At 42.6% G+C, this 18,347-nt stretch overlaps 1 protein-coding gene across 2 annotated transcripts in view; it reads left to right on the forward strand.

Moving 5' to 3' along the window:
- Positions 1-651: 651 nt before the first annotated feature.
- Positions 652-18,347, forward strand: part of CLTCL1 (clathrin heavy chain like 1) — a 33,936-nt gene continuing 16,240 nt past the window's right edge. For both annotated transcript variants that reach the window (XM_068208870.1, XM_068208871.1), the window contains exons 1-10: positions 652-831; positions 9,069-9,276; positions 13,290-13,558; positions 13,840-14,001; positions 14,433-14,546; positions 15,727-15,900; positions 16,180-16,377; positions 16,748-16,948; positions 17,072-17,224; positions 17,757-17,879. In XM_068208870.1, the coding sequence (XP_068064971.1) occupies positions 790-831; positions 9,069-9,276; positions 13,290-13,558; positions 13,840-14,001; positions 14,433-14,546; positions 15,727-15,900; positions 16,180-16,377; positions 16,748-16,948; positions 17,072-17,224; positions 17,757-17,879 (1,644 nt within the window). In that variant the 5' untranslated portion in view covers positions 652-789. The remainder of the gene's footprint in view (positions 832-9,068; positions 9,277-13,289; positions 13,559-13,839; positions 14,002-14,432; positions 14,547-15,726; positions 15,901-16,179; positions 16,378-16,747; positions 16,949-17,071; positions 17,225-17,756; positions 17,880-18,347) is intronic.

An 18,347-nucleotide genomic window follows, 5' to 3' on the forward strand; every position in this document is an offset into this window, starting at 1 on the left:
ACAGCAGGTGCCAGGCAGGCTCCCAGTGCCCACCAGGCAGGTCCTGGGTGTTCCCCGTCTTAGTCCTCACCTCCGGCGGGACTCCCGAGGCGCTGAGGGGAGCATCGCCCCGGCACCGCCGCGCGGCCGTGGGGAAGGGCAGGGAGATGCCCTGAGTGAGGGTGGGCCGGGACGGACCCCGGGGGCTGGTGTGAGGGTGGGTCGGGAGAAGCCCTGGGGCACCGGGTGGGTCAGGGGCAGCCGCGGGGGATCGCGGTGAGGATGGCTCAGGAGAAGCCCCGGCCCGCGGTGAGGGTGGGCCGGGGGCAGCGCCGGAGGGAGCCGGGGAGGGGGCTGCGTCACGTGAGCGTGGGTGGCAGCGGCGGAAGGATACGTGCACTCTGACAACCCCTCCCGCCCCTCTCCTCTGGCCGTAGCCGCGGCGGGGACCACCCGCTCCTCACAGCCCCGTCCCCAGCCCGTGCCCTCAGCGGGAGTGAGGGATAGCGCGGCAGAGGAAGGCGGGAGGGTGAGGGCGGGCGAGAGGCGGCGGCGATGGGCGGAGGAAGAAGCGCGGTAGGGAGGGACTATTTGAGGAGACCCTGGCAGGCTGTTGAGGTGCGGAGTGATCCCGGCGAGTGAGCGGCCCCGCGCTGAGGCCGAGGAGGGCGGCGGGCGCGCCGGGCGCCATCCCAGCGAGAGCTCAGCGCCTGCGCTGCTCCCGCCGCCGTGAGGGGAGCACCGGCGGCCGCCCCGCTTCACCGCCCGCCCCTGCCCCGCGCCCCTGCCCCGGGGAGTTCGCCCCCAGCCATGGCCCAGATACTGCCCATTCGCTTCCAGGAGCACTTCCAGGTGAGTGCAGGGGGGCAGCGGAAAAGGCGCGGGGTCGGAGTCCCCCTCTTCTGCCTCACTCCGTCTCTAGGAGCGGGGGGGGGCCGCGGCCTAGGCGGGCCGGGGGAGCGCTGAGGGCGGGGAGAGGGGGGCCAGGCCGCGGGGGACCTTCTCAGTTCTCTCCTTCCTTCCCTCCGGAGCGCGGCCGCCGTTTCGCTGGGCGCCGTGGGAAGGCGCGCGGGGACGAGCCCGCCCCGGTGCGGACTCTGGGCTGCCGCTTCTGTTCATCCATCCGTCCGTCCATCCTTCTGTCCCCGGAGCCGCGTCCCCGCGGCGTGCGGATCGGCAGCGATTTGTGCAGAGTCACTCGTCGCCTGAGGGACCTCCCGCTCCGGGGAGGGGGCGGCGCCGCGCCGGAGCCGCGCGGCTCTCCCCGGGCACCGCGGGCGCTCCCTCGCCTCGGTTTAGGTGGACGCCGCAATCTTGCAGGCGGATTGTGGTTTTTCCCTTTCCACTAAACGACCATCAACCTCTGGATCGCGAAGGTTCCTGGGAACCTCTTTTTGTGCAGCTGTGAGAAAATTGGTGAGATGAGGTGCAAGAAACCATTTGGTGTTGGAAGCTGCACAGCCGCTGTCCCTCTTTCCAAACATAACAATATTAAGAAATCCTCCCCCAAAATGACATGGTTCTGTTCTTAATATCCTGTGAAAACCATAATGCCAGAATTGGAAAAGATCCATAGCTAATGGATGCAGCACAGACAAACCGGTTTATGTGTTTCCTTGTGACCTGGTGGTGAGGGAAGGTTGTAAATGGAGTGAGAGAACAGCAGTCACTGAACGTGCAGTTTGAGGCAGGAATTAAAGGAATTTGCTAAATGAATGAGAGAACAGGAAGTGGACTTGGCAAGTCATCCTTCTGTCGCTGTACCGCCCCTTTCTGTCAAATCAGGCATCCATTTCAAAATACGAACTAGGTATCATCCCCCAGTGTGAACTGCATGCAGCTCTGGGCATTTCAGCTTGGGAAGTGGTTACGGCCGCTTCTCAGCTCCCTTTGGTATGTATTTTTTTTTTGCTTAACTGGAAGAACTGTCCTGGTGACCCTAGAAGGAGATCTAGCCAGAAAAAAAAACCAGTAATTAGAGTGAATTCCAGAAATATCTAATCTCTCTGTCCAAGGGAGGAGGCACACCTGTGTCCTCTGAGTTTTCATGGGTTAGGAGAATTTACCATGGTGAAGAATTCTGCCACCCCCTCCCTGCCAGTGTCCACTATAGCAGTGATTATAGTAATCTCAAATAGGGTCATAAGAGCTGCAGAACACCTGTCTGAGTAAGAAACTTGGGATCAAAGTGATTTTGTTGTCAGACTCTTTTTAGAGACCGTATAGTTCTTACAGTTTAAAACTGGCAAGCATAACCAATCCTTCTGATTGTGTTTGATCTATACAATAGCGATGAGAGGACATCACACTTAATATGCAAGGGGTGTCCTGTGCTGCTTTGCACATTAAACGACTGTTTCTGTGATTACCAGTGTTGTGCGTCTTGCAACGCTGCCAATATCAGCATTGTGCTACCTCAGGTTTGGGTGGGGGGGGGGCTGCCCACCTGCTTTTCAAGGGTTTTGTGCTGAAGTCATACTCTATTTTTTGCTCTTAAGCAATTTGATCTTATTGAAAAGGCTAAACCTGTGCTTGAGTTACTTTTTCTCAGCATGAAAGCTGCATGGAGGAGCAGGGAGAACCCTGGAATGTCAATTGCTAACACGTAGGAACAAACTTCTTCAGCATTCAGTCTTTCCTGCTTCTCCCCCAGGCTGAGTGTAGAAGCCCAAAAGCGGTACTCTGCTAAAGTGAGACTGAGATCAGTAGTAGCTGGGAGCAGGCATGCAGTAGCTTCCTCATGCTGCTTCTGCAGTTGTCCCTACATGGTGGGATAAATAGGGAGGGAAAATGGAAGGAATGTAGGAACTTAGAGTGTTTGCTCTGGCTGGATCTCTGCAGTACAGTTATATCAGCTCTAACTCACTGTATGTTGTAAACTGGAATCAAGAGTCATGAATTAGTGCTACATGGTGCTTGTTGTTGTCTGGTAGAGAATTTGTGAAAACATTAGGCCTTCTCTTCATAATACTATACTGTCACACATATTTAGCCTTATCAGATTAATCTCTCTCCCCCTCTCACATTGCTTCCAAGTAATTGTCTTGACTATGGTTAAATTATCATATTTTAAGTTAATATGGTAAATCTACAGTGCTGCTTTATGATAAAGCCAAAAAAGTTACAATTCCATGTAATTGTTGTGTGTTTCAGTGATCCCAAGTTGTAAGATCTTTCTGTGCCTTGATTCAATCTGTGTACTGTTTCTATCTGTAGCCTTTTTAATTAATACTGTGAGTGATTAGAATATCAGTTAGTGCTATAATTAATTCCAAGTTCAGCCTGTTGCTGATGAAACGTTATTTCCCTTAAGTTCAGTGTCTTCCCAAGGTAGTTGTATGTACTTTAGTAAAAGAAGGACTGAACCATGCAGAAAGTGCTCTCCAGAGAAGCTAGACATAAATTGTAGTGCTAAATACTGAGCTCTTCTCTCCCACTCTCTCTTGCTGGAACTGGATAAATGGTAGTGTGAAGTGAAACAGTGATCTTGGTCCATGCAGAATTGGAGGAGTGCTAGGGATCGAGCAGACTGTTTACATTCTTTGTGCAGCTTATTTTGTCTTATGTTGATCATCCTTGTATAGTAGCTCCAAGCCTGTGCAGGAGTGACTGCCAGTCATAGGGCACGTTAAATTTGAAGTTGTTACAGCTTGTGTGTTCAAGTCCTGTGTGAGCTGAAGGATAGAGAATAGTTGCACTGAAAAAAAAAGATATCCAGGTCTTGATGCGGTAGAAGGAATTAATTCTGTTTGTTTAGCTCCATTTAATGCAATTGAACAGTTATTTTTAGATATGAACTCTGTCACTATGAGTCTTCACAAATTCATAAAGAACTTCCATCTTGCTCATTTTTTCCCCAGAGGATATTGGAGTTTAAGTTCCATAACAAGGGAGGGGAATAATACAAGACTTAGTTTTTATCTGTCTGGTGACTGCCCAGCTGCAGCAGTGCAAACTATGCCAAGTCCTGCTGCAGTGCATTACTCGTGCATACTACTTAAGCTAATGTGATTTAATCAGGTTCTTAACTCCAGCATTTCTGTTGGAGCAGTGAATTATAAATTATTTACCAGATTGAACCTTTTCAAGGGAATTGTAGTTTACAATGGAAGTGCAGTAAAAGACCAAATATACTGGTAGATAGTCTGTAAGCAGTACTGCTGGAATCTGGTGTACAAAGTGTTCCTGATCTAAAATTAAACTTTTCTTTCACTTAGTCATTGCTTTTGTCTTAAAAACATCTCTTTGTGCCTCTTTGAGCTTTTTTCTCAGTAGCAAAAATCTTTGCTTGTCTATGGGGAAAATTGTTGCTTAAGCAAGACCTCCGGTTCCAAGATTGGAGCATCCCTTCAACGCTCGGACACATAGTTCTGCTGGCTGTTCAGTAACTAATACAGACTGTTGAGCACAGCCAGCTGTGAGAAAACTTGTGTGCATGACATGCTCTCAGTATATAAGTGCTGGACATCTTGGTGCAGCACTGACGAGATAAAAGATCCTGGTTTTAAGCATAAAGGATGTAGATTGATTTCCATCATTTTTGAGACAAAACCACTTTCTGTATGGGTAGTGTGACTTGTTTTATTAAGAATTACTACTTGTTGTGCAATAGGCATGACTGAACTGGATGGTTTTCATAAGTTTGCTTTGGCTGGACATGTGCACTTAAGCACTCAGGAGATTTGCAGGCTGTAAGTGACTTTTTAGATTTGTATTCAAAATGTAGCACTAAATATTATGACTTGATTCAGCTATTCAGTGATGAAGAGCCTAAATTTGCTCATTGGATTCAGAAGTGCCCTACACATGGTAGTGACAACTCATTGGATAGACGATCCAATCCTCATCACCAACATACAGAAATAGATTTTTGTGCAGGGAATAACTATCACCTGAGATGAAAGCCTAATTGAAACTGCAGCTCAGACCAGTGTTGCATGTTTTAGGTCTTATATACTTCCTTGGTGTCCCTCAGCTGTCAAAATGGGAACTATAGCAAGAGATGAGGTGAGGTTGAGCAGTTGAGCAGAAATGTCCAACAATTACATGCACAGCCTTACTGGGGATGATTAAAGCTTTATGTAGTCATATGAGTAAGAGTTATGGGAAACTATTACTGCATTTTTGGGGTGTGTTATGTTAAAAAAGATGTGTGCTTACAGAGCTTTTAGCAGGCAGTTTTTATTTGGGTGCATACAGCCTCTGCCCAAGCCTGACTCTTTTCTAATGGCATTAGAAGCAATAGTTGATAGTCTCTAACAAGCATTTATACTAGAATTATGTGGCGTGAAGCTGAAATGGGATACTTACACTAAACTCTGGAGAGATACTAAATTCCCAGAGTTCTGACTCCAGCATTTAACTGATGGTAGGTCCCAATTACTGAAGTGTCAGTATTAGACAGGCTTAATTATTTCCCATTAGAGAAACAGACTTAGTTTGAAGACTAGAGGTATCAGTATCTGAATTGGCCTGTGCCAACTGGATCGCTGCACTCCGCAGTAAAGGAAATGCATTAGAAAGCTCAGTATTTCGTAGAGCTCTTTTGTAAAAGACATCTTGACTTCATTTCTTAGCAAATGGTACAATGCTGGTAAAGAGCAGCGAAAGACTAAATATCAGATTAAATGGTCTTTCATCCTGAATATCTTTGTGTCTTCATTCATGTTGAGAAACAAATAATACGTCTTAGTTTAATCTTTACCATGTCAGTAAGTTCTCAATATCTGTAAAATTCTTAAGGTATCTAATCCACTCTGTAGTAGTACTAGGTATCTATGAAGCAAAATTCTTTGTTTATCTGGTTCATTGAGCCTGATAGGGAAAATTGTTCTATGCTGTTTGTGTAGCTAATGGGTGTTAGGGCAGGAGAGGTATTGGTCTGTTACTTGTAGAACAGAATCTTACCCTTTCCCCTACAGCAAGGCTTGCTGTAACCTACATGGGGCTGCTTGGTAGGGCTTAACTGGATTATCTAAAAGTAAGGTGTGGGTGAAATCATGGAAATTATGGTAAATGGAATAATGGACATCATAGTAAATACCTCTGGAATGACTGTGTAGTGCTGAATCTTTATTTTCAGAAGAAAACAACATTAGTTTGAGAGAAGGTACTGCTTGCCTAAGAAGTATAATAAAAGATGAAAATTTAGTAGTAGTTGAGAGGTCTGTTGTCCACTCCTTTAAGAAAGCAAACTGAAAAATTGTTAATTAATATACATAAACCTCAGTAATGACCTGTAGCATTTTCACCTGATGCCTTCGAAGATACATTGCTAAGTCCTTGCTACCTCCTGTAATAAAGTTACACTAATTTTTTTCTTGAGGAAGTGGGGGAAGGTGCTTTAGAACAACGTTGTTCAGATCATTATGAAAGATTTGTCCCATCAAGGGTAAAAGTGATCCTTTATTTGATGGTGGCTCATATTCTTCTGTACAGTCAGTAAGGAATATGCCTCTTACAGTGCCTCACATATCTCAGGAGGATACTACCACTCCCCTAATAGTAGGAACAGTCTTCATTGCTTTCAGGCTGCTAAACTGTGAAACTGACGGGAGTTTGCAGTATTCACATGACAGTCCTTTAGGGAATACTGGCATTTAGCCTTTAAAAGATGTGGCAGGTTTCCCTAAGAATAACGATGGCAGTAATACTCAAGCAGAATTTAGAATACCTTTTCTGAAGCCTTTGCTAGATTTTCTAATGGGTTAAAGCAGAAAATTTTAATACCAGAGTGTGATGCAAAATCATACTTAGTGAAGATACCCAAAACGTTTTCTTCAACAGGGACCAGACTTTGAAGTGGATAATGGTGGGCTTAAAGCTGGTCTTCAGAGAAATGCCTCAAGTGCCACAAAATGAGTGGCCAGGGGCTGTCTCTTGAAGAGTAGGTCAAACTGAAGCACGCTAATTGAGAAGAGACCTTGAAAAAGATGTGTTTCTGCTTCAATACTCCGCAGATACATCTGAATTTGGATTAATTAAATCAAGTTAGGAATTTAGCTGTGCTGCAGTTAAATCTCTTGACTACTCTTGTGACTCTTAATGGACTGTACTCTGTTGGCAGATGGACTCAGAACATACTCAACATCAAAGTGCTTAAGTGTCAAATTTGTGAGTGTGTAATTTGTGACAATATGTGGGCATTGTCTGGTGTAGAGCAAGAGAGCAAGAACAGTGGAGTTAACAGCCTGTCATTCCTCTGTTGTTGAAGGTCACAGAAGCTGATGGAGCTACCACTTGCATGCTTACTGTGTGCTACAACATCGTGTGTTAGTATGAAAAGTACACGAGTTGTCTTGGTATGAAAACTTTCCTTACTGACACAGAAGCCTGTAGTAGCCATCTACCTGGCAGATTTGTTTTCAAAACTCTGGGTGCAAGTTTAGGCACATCTGATGACCTTGTGCCTAAACTTTGATTCTCTTTTGGAAGAATGGCACCTGTTGAAGTTTACTGTTGTGTATTATTTACCCCTGAAGTGAGGTGTTAGCTGAATGGCTCTCAATTCTGCTGAGAAACACTTATGGGAATGAGTAAATGTCTTTTTATGCATTCGTACATTTGGCGTGTATTACATTACTGAAACTTGAGTCTGTTGAGATTAGCAATTACTGAGCTGAATAGCTCTTCATTAGTCAGCTCAACAGAAAACAAACAGTTCCTGAGGCATTCTTGGGCACAGCCCCTACACATTCACACTCAGAGGTATCTCTGTTACATACCCAATTTATGATTTAGCGAGTAGCATTACAGAAACTCTAACGAGCCATGATCAGCCAGCGCAAACACATTAAAACAGTGTTTGTGATGCCATCTCGGGACTTCTTGCCCAAGGGATTTAGTCTATTGTGTGAAGCTCCTGGTGTATCAAAGGAGTGTAATGACTCAGTGATTGCTGGTGGTATATTCTATCCTGTCTCCTTGAGGGCAGTAGTTTTTCACTTGCAGTGCACTGAAAAGCGGTATAGGTTAATCCTTTGAGAAGCTTCAGTGAAGCTGCTGCAGTTCCTGTGCTTGGAAAGCATCGCTTTGGGGCATAAAGCAGGTGCTCAGGCTTGTCACAGTTACTGTTATATAAAATGCAGCTTACAGATGTACCAAACCAGGCTGTGCTGCATAGGTAGATCTGATTTACTGTGGAGCAGTGATGTTTGTTCACTACCACCTCGTCCTGTTAACTGAAATTGAGAGTGAATGGAAATAAAGTTAATACATAAGGATGAAAATTACAAATGTATACATAGCTGTCTTGTAAGGGAGTGTGTTTGGCAGCTCAGAATTACTCCAGGTTACATTTAGAGCAACTACTTTGTTTTTGCTGTTGTAAAAAAAAAACCAAAAACAAAAAACCAAAAAAACCAACCAAACAAAAAAAAACCAACAACAAAACAAAACTTATGCTGGTTGAGCACAAGTTATGTTTTTAGAGCTGGACATACAGCTGGAAGGGGCCTGCATCACAACCCCTGCCTTTGTTGTTGAGCCTAATGGCATGGCATCTTGGGCAAGGTGAGATTAAATGATTGTTTATTTTAACACATCTTTCTTACCTTTCACTGGTAAGAATTAGGTATTCTGTGAAGTAAAATGAACAAATCCACTTTGTAGGCCAGTTGAGGCCTGCTGTGTAGACATCCTTCTACACTGTTGCTAGGAATGGGCATAAGGGTAATTGATTCTTTCTGTACTACCCACTGATGCTGCTCATTGTCATTCTGCCACTTAAGTTTTGAACATCAAATTCACCAGCCTTGCTAAAACTGGAATAGTGGTGCTATTGCTGGTGTACTCTTACCATGTTGCTAGAACCAGGTTAAGTAATAAACACATAAGTTAAAACTCCTTTTAGTTTGCATCAATAATACCATTTCAGAATGTCTTTAGGACCTGAATACTGACAATTGTGTAATTCTTTACCTGTGGAACAAAGAGACTCAGAAGATAAATCAGAGTTCAGTAGTGTACACTCTAGTCAGAGAAACTTGTCAGTCTTGCATTTCCTTCTGGAGGAGGTTTTAGACATAGAGGCTTGAGTTAAACCTTCAATATGGGAAGGATAATAAAGTACTCTTCTTTTGTCTTTCTAGCTCCAAAATTTGGGCATTAATCCAGCAAATATTGGATTCAGCACCCTAACAATGGAATCTGACAAGTTCATCTGCATAAGGGAGAAAGTAGGAGAGCAGGCACAAGTAGTGATAATTGACATGAGTGATCCAACAACACCCATCAGACGTCCAATTTCTGCAGAAAGTGCCATCATGAATCCAGCCTCCAAAGTAATAGCTCTAAAAGGTGAGTAACCCTTTATGATTGCAGTATGAAAACTACTGTTTAGCTGTACTGCTTATTAGTACTTTTAAACTTTATGTAAACTTTCTAAGAAGAATGTATATGAGGATAAGAATTCTCGCCTGAACTTGCATGCTGTATTTTTGGTAGTAGATCTTTCAGTAATCTCTGGATGATTTGCCTCCAAGTTGGGTGTGAGATGCTTGGACCTGGCACTGCAGCCTCCTAGCCTCACTGAGGACCAGGTCAGCATTTGGTATACTTTCCTTTTAAACAGGTATTGTAAACATAATGGACACTTGTATAAATGAATAGGGGTATAAAGCCATATTTTCTGCTCTGTCCTGGCCCTTTCTTGTAGCTCTGAAGGTTTTACTAGATAGTGACAAAAATGTCATAAGGATGGCCATTAAGTGTAAAATTCTGAACATAACAAACATGTTAAGTTTGACAATCATGAGGTCTTGCAGCTAGAAGACCTCTGCTTACTGCTACCTGTGGTGTTGTTACTGCCTTTAAGTAGCACTCTGAGCTCAAAGAAGTAATTTTTAATTCATGTCTGGCTCTTTTCTCAAATGACCAACATCTGGTATTTAATCTCAATAACTCTTACTGACTATGTACTTTTCTTCCTGCATCTTATCTAAACAGATGGTGAGTGAACTTTGTCCTGACATTGTATGTTTGGTAGTACAGAATGGTCCCATCTCATAAAAAGTACTGAACTTTAAGGTAGCCATTTGACAGTTCACTTCATGGCCAGGTGGGGGAATCTTAATCCTCAACTGGTATTACAATGATCATGTTCTCCATTGGCTTGTTTCTAACCATTTGGCTGTTTTGACTATTGACTGTACCAAGTGAAGGAGGAGAGTGTACTTTAATGTTTGTGTGTATGTGTGATGGAAGTACAGTTGATAGACAAAATGAAGTTGCAATATTTTTATGAGAGACCGGCTAGCATGTCCTGTGTGCTATTCATTTCTGCCTAAGTGTGTTTTTTATTGTGAAAAATCATGGTGAAATTTCCTGGGGGTCCAAGAAACTGTCCTCAGAACTGGCGCAAAACCTTTAACTTCTTTTTCTTTGATCTCAGTCTTATACTGACATCAGGTGAGAACTAAAGTGAATGCTTGACTTCAGCTGAATCTCTGATTCAGCTGAGATAGTTATGCATCTTGCAAAGGACTGCCTTACCCTGGGTATGGGTAAAGGTAATAATGAAAAAAATCCAGATCTGTTAAGAGTTTACTGTCTGTTGTCTTGGACCCCTTTAAACAAACTGTATTGGCAAGGAAAGTGCCTTCTCTACACTAGCAGAGCTTCGTCTACCTCTTAAAAGGAAACTACATAATCAGGTTTGAAAACGAACATGCTAACCAAATGGATTATCATCAGCTTCAAAGAATATAGCTTTATTCTTGCCAGTTATGACTTGCTCAAAAGGAGTATTGTTCTGTCCATTCAGAGTGAATAATTCTGTCCTCTGAACCAATAAGGTTGAGTTAATGATGTTATGTTGACATGCAAAGTTGTATTGTCAAGTGTTGCAAACTTAGTGATCTCTTCTATAAATAATCTAGTGATCAGAAGGTTGGGTAGAAAAGAGGGTTAATAGAGCTACCTAACCAATGTCCATGATAACCTGAAGACATGGTTTAAGTCAGTCTGTCACTCCAGACTTTTCCCTGCTGATCGAGTGAGGCTTTAATAGTCAAAATGGTTACATATTGTGACTCAGTGTGCCATGATGGGGAGTTGCTCGTAATCCCAGGATTATTGAGCAATAAATGTAGAAACCCACCCTCAGAAAAAGAAATGAAATAGTTCTTGATTTTAACTGGCATACAGTATGCACAATTTCATTTCTCGATTGCATGTGGCATTCTCCTGGTGTACCAAGATTTATGCGTTGTCCTTGTGTTCTTGGTCCTCTTGCACTGCTCTGTACTGTTAGTGCTCAGCAGTGGGTATAAGTGGAGAATGCAGCATTGGAGGGTGCTTCCATTCTTTGTGTAATGGAGAAATGTCATGCTCCAGTCAACTTTAATGTAAGTTCTTGTGCTGATGTTCAAAAATCAAATCTGCTTACTTGATTATGCCTGTATAGTCTAAATAGATTCACCAGTTTGGTAGTTTGGTCAGAAAACCTTAAGTCTTTTTGTCTCGAATCTTGGCCTAATAAAGTGTTCAAGTAGACATAAGACTCAAAGCACACTTGCTCTCACTATGACTGTATAGCAGGTCCTGCTTTCTCAATCCAAATAACAGAATTTTTAATAATTTAATTACAGTTTAAGGCTGTGAAGTTTGAATATATATTGCCACACTTAAGGAGTTGTAAAGCAGTGCCTTCTGCAGCTCCCAACATCCAGGGCTAAGCTACCTAGTGAAGCTTGTAGAATCCATTTCCAGCTGTGATGTAACAGTCAAATTTAGTCTAGAAAAGAGACAAGTATGAGCTTTTAGCTGTTTGTCAGTTTCTCCTATGTTCTTAAACCTAGGAAACACATATTGTTTCCTATTTAGAAAACTGTCCTTAAGAGCAGTTCTTCTGTATGCATATACTGGGATCGTTGTTTAGATGGTGACCAGAGCCCTTCCAGAACTACTTGTCTCCTGGCTGCTTGTGAGGCTGTACACTGTGGGAGTTCAAAATCCATCTTTTGATAACACCAGGCCATTGCTGGACAAATTGTTGTCCAAGAGAGTAAATGTGCTGTTTCCGGCTATCAGTTTACAGGCCTGGGCTTACTGCATCTGTCTAACACAGTAAGTGCTTGTGCAGAGCAAAGTGTTCGTTAGCAGGCTGCTTTTGGTTCCAGGGAAGCTAGCAAGCTCTCCTAGGATGTTGTTAAAACAGGCAGCAAATGCTGCATGTGATAGCTCTTAAGTCTTGCATTGTCTCTTGTCACTGTACTAAGCTAACATGATGGATTTATGTATAAATTATGCTAAAATGTTATAGAGCGGTTCAAGATACATAATAACTTGGAATTAGTAACTCCTGAGCACCCAGCCTTTATCTATCAGTGAACATCTCTCACTTTGGCAGTCACAAGTGTTACTAGCAGGAAACACTTCTGAAATGGGGATAGAAATAATGGCATTACAAGCCAGTACTCCAGCAGTCTGAGTGGGTGTCTTGTGAACAGAAAAGAATATTCCTGGAGATGAGTTGTCTCATCTGCAGTAAAATAAAACTGCAGTAAAATAAATCACTTTGATTTCATGAAAGGAATGGATTCCCTTATTCTTTATAGTTTGGTTCAGTTAGCATTGGTTTTAGACCTACTTAGCAGGGTAGGGCTGCTGGTTGTTTAAAAGGACTACTAAAATCAAGCCTAAACCTGCAGTATAGTTTCCTAAATAATGAAGAAGTATTCTTAACTGGACCTAAAGCTCCAAACCTTCCTATAGTCTTTCTGAATTTCTGACTTCAGTAGGTACTTGTTGTACAAAGCCCATCTAGTTCAGTGTGCAGTTCATCCAACAGGAAAACAAAATGGAAGCCGTGATCTTTGGCTGTCTGAAGCTGTTTCAAGTCTCATGCTGTTTGACTCAGTCCAGGTCATCTACAGCAGCTACTAAATTGCCATAAACTGGAGCCATTCTTTCTGTTAATTACACTGAATGAAATCTACTATGCATCTGTAACTTGGCATACCAGTGCTGCCAACTGGCAGCACAAGAGTTTACACAAGCTCTGTAGCTTAGACTGTCTTTTTACTGCAGCTTATAGTAAATTGAAGTGTCTGTGCTTGTCAGTTGTTGGAATGTCTGTGTGAGTGTCCATAAGGAGATTTTTTGGTTTTGGGATGGTACAAGTGTTGGGGGTGGAGAGGGGATTCTCTTAAGAGTCAAGTGTCAAAGGAGACTGAGATGTGACAGGACACTAACCCTGTCTGTAACACCACTGGAACAGTGGGTTAAACTGGGTGCTTGTAAATGGGCAAACTACAGGATGGCCACTGTGGTAATTGATCTGTGATGTTTCTTGGATTTTGTCACACTAGCTGGGAAAACACTTCAGATCTTTAATATTGAGATGAAAAGTAAAATGAAAGCCCACACAATGGCAGAGGAAGTGATCTTCTGGAAATGGATATCTGTGAATACAGTTGCCTTGGTGACAGAGACAGCAGTGTACCACTGGAGCATGGAGGGAGAATCACAACCCCAAAAGATGTTTGATAGACACGCTAGTCTTGCAGGCTGCCAAATCATCAATTACAGAACAGATGAACACCAAAAATGGCTGCTGCTGATAGGAATTTCAGCACAGGTAAGTTCCCTGGCAGCAATATTATGAAGATAACATATTATGAGGATAACTGGGGGAGCCCTGGCCCCACTTTACTTAATAGCTGCTGTAGTTTAACTTTGGTTTCTGTAAATAAAAAATTCAAAACTATATTTTGTGTAGAAATAGCCTGACTTCTAGTTTGGCTCAAGTGTTAGAGGAGGGGATGAGAGGCATTTGCTGCTTTTTAGTTTACTGTCCCAAGGGTCTTGCTACAAACATTTGAAATCTTATCTCTAAAAGCTGACCTTTCTTTTTTCTAGCAAAATCGTGTGGTTGGTGCAATGCAGTTGTATTCGGTTGATAGAAAAGTCTCCCAACCTATAGAAGGCCATGCAGCAGCTTTTGCAGAATTCAAAATAGAGGGAAATGCCAAACCTTCTACCCTCTTTTGTTTTGCTGTGAGGAGTCCTGCAGGAGGCAAGGTAAAGGCTACAGTTATGTTCCTGTATTTCCATAGGTAGGTTTGCATCAAACTGAATGTGGAATTCAGTAGCATTGAAAATGCTACAAGTGCTGAGCAGTCTGTGCAGGGCTGAGGGAACACCACAGTAAGTGCCTTGGCCTTTTCTAGTCATGTCCTCCAAAACTGATGAATTGACAAGTGTAGCTCAAAATGTCTTGAATAGTCACTTTCATAAAAAGAGTGGGTGTTTTGGGTTTTTTTTTTTATTCTTCTCCCAGGTTTAATTTTATCAGGTTCCAGCAAATTTAACATTCTGAATATGTGGAGCACAGCTCCACAGACTGTGTTGGCCAAATGTGGCAGATGACTTCAGCAGCATATCTGAAGAAAGGAACTTTTCATGTGGCTGTACTTGCAGGCAATCTTGTGACATGAACTCTTTCTTCCTAGCTGCACATAATTGAAGTGGGTCAGCCAGCTACTGGAAATCAGCCATTTGTTAAGAAAGCTGTTGATGTGTTTTTCCCACCTGAGGCACAGACAGACTTTCCTGTGGCAATGCAGGTAAATGTTTGACACCCCAGCCCCCCCCAAAAAAAAAAACACAAAAAAACCCAAAAAACTTTATAGCCTGGCAAGGAGACGACATCTGTTGCAAAGATTGCTTTCTACACTGCTTTGCTGTCATTCTTCCTAGTTCTGGGAGGGGTGTTAATAGGTTTGTGGGAAGTAGCATGGACATTAAAACAGTAACTTAAATATATGGACTGCTCCTGTATTTAGAAAAATAATAAACAAAAAGCCCCAACAAAATTTCTACAAAAAGAACTTAAACCAATGAAACAGACCCCAAAGAAACCCCTTGAGAGTGTCTTCAGGGAGAATGTATCCAACATCACTTCGGCTATTCAGCTTCCTACTAATGTTCCAAGTTCTAGGTAAGAATATTAGCACACCTCCTGTAGTAGCAGCACAGAAAAGTCAATTTGGGGCATTAGTGAGAGATTCTTTAGGAAAGAACAGAACTGGTTGCTATCACAGACCAAATTTCATTTAGCATTTCTAGTCTCTAGGACTAGAAATGTGTCATAAAATCAGACTGTCTCAGAGCACAAGACTGCTGACAGGTCTAATAGGCCAGCTTTGGAAGTAGACCAAGAGATGCCCATAACTAAGGTGCACATGTGGCAGGATCCATATGACTCTATACTTGAGCTTAAGGCTTAATTAATAAAACATTCAAAGACTTGTTCCAAGGGGAGAGTACTTTTGTGTCTCAAGACCCTTTTGTCTTGAAAGCCTCCCCAGTTCCAGTGACTTGACAGATAAACTGGAGTACTCAGTAGATGAGCTTGGTTTAGATTCTGCTGGTGCTTTGGGTAGACTTTGTTGGAAGAGAATGGGATTATCTCATTAGTATTTCTGAACATATCTAGACTAGAATGCTAATTATGCTCAAACTTTTCTCCTCAGCGTGGCTTATTAGGATGAGGAGTATGTTCTTTGCTGCAGATGAATTTTAATTTCCCTTCAACCTCTGTTCACTGGAGCTATGCCTGCAAATGGCTGGCAAAGCTGTTCATTGCTTTTGAGTCTGAAAGGAAGAAGCCCGAAGCTTTATTGGTTCTTAGTGTCAGTACAAAGGCATGTCACTACAGTACTTTCTTGTGACTAGGCTAAAGGCAGCTGTTTAAAGTGTTATAATCTTACTAGTTTTGACTAATAAAAACCTGTCTTTCGGCAGATTGGAATTAAGCATGGTGTAATTTATCTGATCACCAAGTATGGATATATCCACATGTATGATTTGGAGTCTGGAGTGTGCATCTACATGAACCGTATTAGTGCTGATACTATCTTTGTCACAGCTCCTCATGAACCTACCTCAGGCATTATTGGTGTGAACAAAAAAGGACAGGTAACAAATCCACCGTTCTGTTTCTGGGCCTTCTAAAGTTCATATGGAATGTAACAAACCTAAGGAGTGACTTGATGCAACAAATGTCATGGAAGAGAGCAACTGACTATTTGATTAATCAGGTTTTTTATCTCTCCTAGTACAGAGCTACTTGAAGAAGAACTTGTTTTTTTACTAATCTGCTCCTTCGCTGATGAGCTGCATAGCCATTTTGTTGTTGTATTTCCTAGCAGTTGTGGAAATGACATTACTCCTCAATATACCCCTTATCCTTTCCAGGTGCTTTCTGTATGTGTTGAGGAAGACAACATTGTGAACTATGCTACGAATGTTCTCCAGAATCCTGACTTGGGACTGCGAATGGCTATACGTAGTAACCTAGCGGGGGCAGAGGAGTTATTTGCCAGAAAGTTCAACACACTGTTTGCTCAAGGAAACTATGCAGATGCTGCTAAAGTAGCTGCATCTGCACCAAAGGTAAGTAACTCCAAAGGTAGAGCTTAGAAATCATGGAAACTTGCCTAAGCTTAGTGGATTGCTTAGGTCATTTGCATTTCAGAGCTTGACATTCAAAAAATAAATGCAGTGTTAGTTCTCTGCAGTCTGGTAGAGGTTCTGACTAATATCTTCCCCTGTATGCTGTAAAGGAGCATCTGCTATCCATTTCTAGCTAGACTGGACTTTCTGTGGCCACTGACTTCATGCTAGAAAGTCATTGATTTGATGGTCTCTGTCCTGAAGGTTTAACAGTAGATGCTTCAGTTCATCCTTAAGCCTGCTTTTCTTACTAATGCTGTTCACTCTTCACTAATTAAACACTGCTTCTCTCTATCTTGTGCCTGTTCAGGGAATTCTACGTACCAGTGATACAATTAGGAAGTTCCAGAGTGTACCAGCTCAGCCTGGGCAGGCCTCTCCCCTGCTCCAGTACTTTGGAATATTGCTTGACCAGGGACAGCTGAACAAGTTTGAATCTCTGGAGCTCTGTCGCCCCGTCCTGCAGCAGGGTCGCAAACAGCTTCTGGAGAAGTGGCTGAAGGAAGACAAGGTAGGCTGGATCATGACATTAGCCTACTTCTGTTGCCTTCTAACAGCTGAGTGTGAACAATACTTTTGTTGATGCTACGACTCTGAATTCTTCTGCTTGACAAAATACCACTTCTGTCATCAGCTGGAGTGCTCGGAGGAGCTGGGAGACTTGGTGAAGACGGCTGACCCAACCCTTGCACTCAGCGTCTACCTTCGAGCTAATGTGCCAAACAAAGTGATTCAGTGTTTTGCTGAAACTGGCCAATTCCAGAAAATCGTGCTGTATGCGAAGAAGGTAAATCATTTATCACAAACTGCAGGCTCTGTCTTACGTTTAAGGTGTCCATTATGCAAATCATAGTATATTACTATGGTCTAAAAATTCTGCAAAACAACTTCAAAGCATCCAGAATTTTATAAAGTATTAATTTAATGGACTGGCTTAAGCTTATTCTACAGAATAAAGATAAGAGTCTTCCTGAATTCCTCAGACTTAGTTTTGTAATCCATAAAAAAAGAAAAATTGTGTAATGCCTACTTTTAAGTTTAGGACTTGATAAATAGGGCTTTAGGACTATTGAAAAATTTATTCCAGGCAGTTTTCTTACATAGGCAGAGAATTGCCCTGGTACAAGTTCAGTTACTAAGTAGATGAATACTGAATTTCTGTGTCAACAGACAAGAAATGCTTTTGTCGGAGAATTCCTGGAAGATGGGGGATGGGCAGTGCAAGCTCACAACAGTTTATAGTCGCTATGCTTAAGAATCTGAAGGCTTAACAGAAGTGTGAAGCTTCCTAAATATATGACTGTTTCTGAAATCTCTAGGTGGGCTATACCCCAGACTGGATCTTCCTACTGAGAAGTGTGATGAGAGTCAGTCCAGAACAAGGCCTGCAGTTCTCTCAGATGCTGGTACAGGATGAGGAGCCACTGGCTAACATTAACCAGGTGATGCCTACAACAAGAGTACTGGTCTCTTTCTAGACAGAGGGAATAGTGTAGTACCATTCTGGGGACTGGTAAGGCTGGTTCACATCTCTTGTCATCTTGATTAGAGGAGTGACTAAATAGTCTAGTTAACTTTGGTTATCACTGAGTCTTTAGAGGCAAGTGTGTTCTTAAGTTCTTGTGGAAGCTTTCTGGTTTATTGATAATAAACTTAACCACAATCTAAGTAATAAAGTGTTACTATCCTGCTGTTGGCTTTAATGGAGCAAATATGTCCTCGTGCAGAGAATTTAGAGGAAGATGAACAAATAAACCTAAGTTCAGTTCTGGCTGCCATTGGCCACTTCTTGTTAAGTGGATGGAGAAATAAGGGAACATTTTGCATTATTAAATAACTGAAGCTACTTGGAAAAAGTCCTGGCTTTTCTTCTAGCAACTATCCCAGCGGTAGAAGGGATGAGCTTTGCA

This window comes from Anomalospiza imberbis, chromosome 18, assembly GCF_031753505.1.
Source record: "Anomalospiza imberbis isolate Cuckoo-Finch-1a 21T00152 chromosome 18, ASM3175350v1, whole genome shotgun sequence".
NCBI lineage: Eukaryota > Metazoa > Chordata > Aves > Passeriformes > Viduidae > Anomalospiza > Anomalospiza imberbis.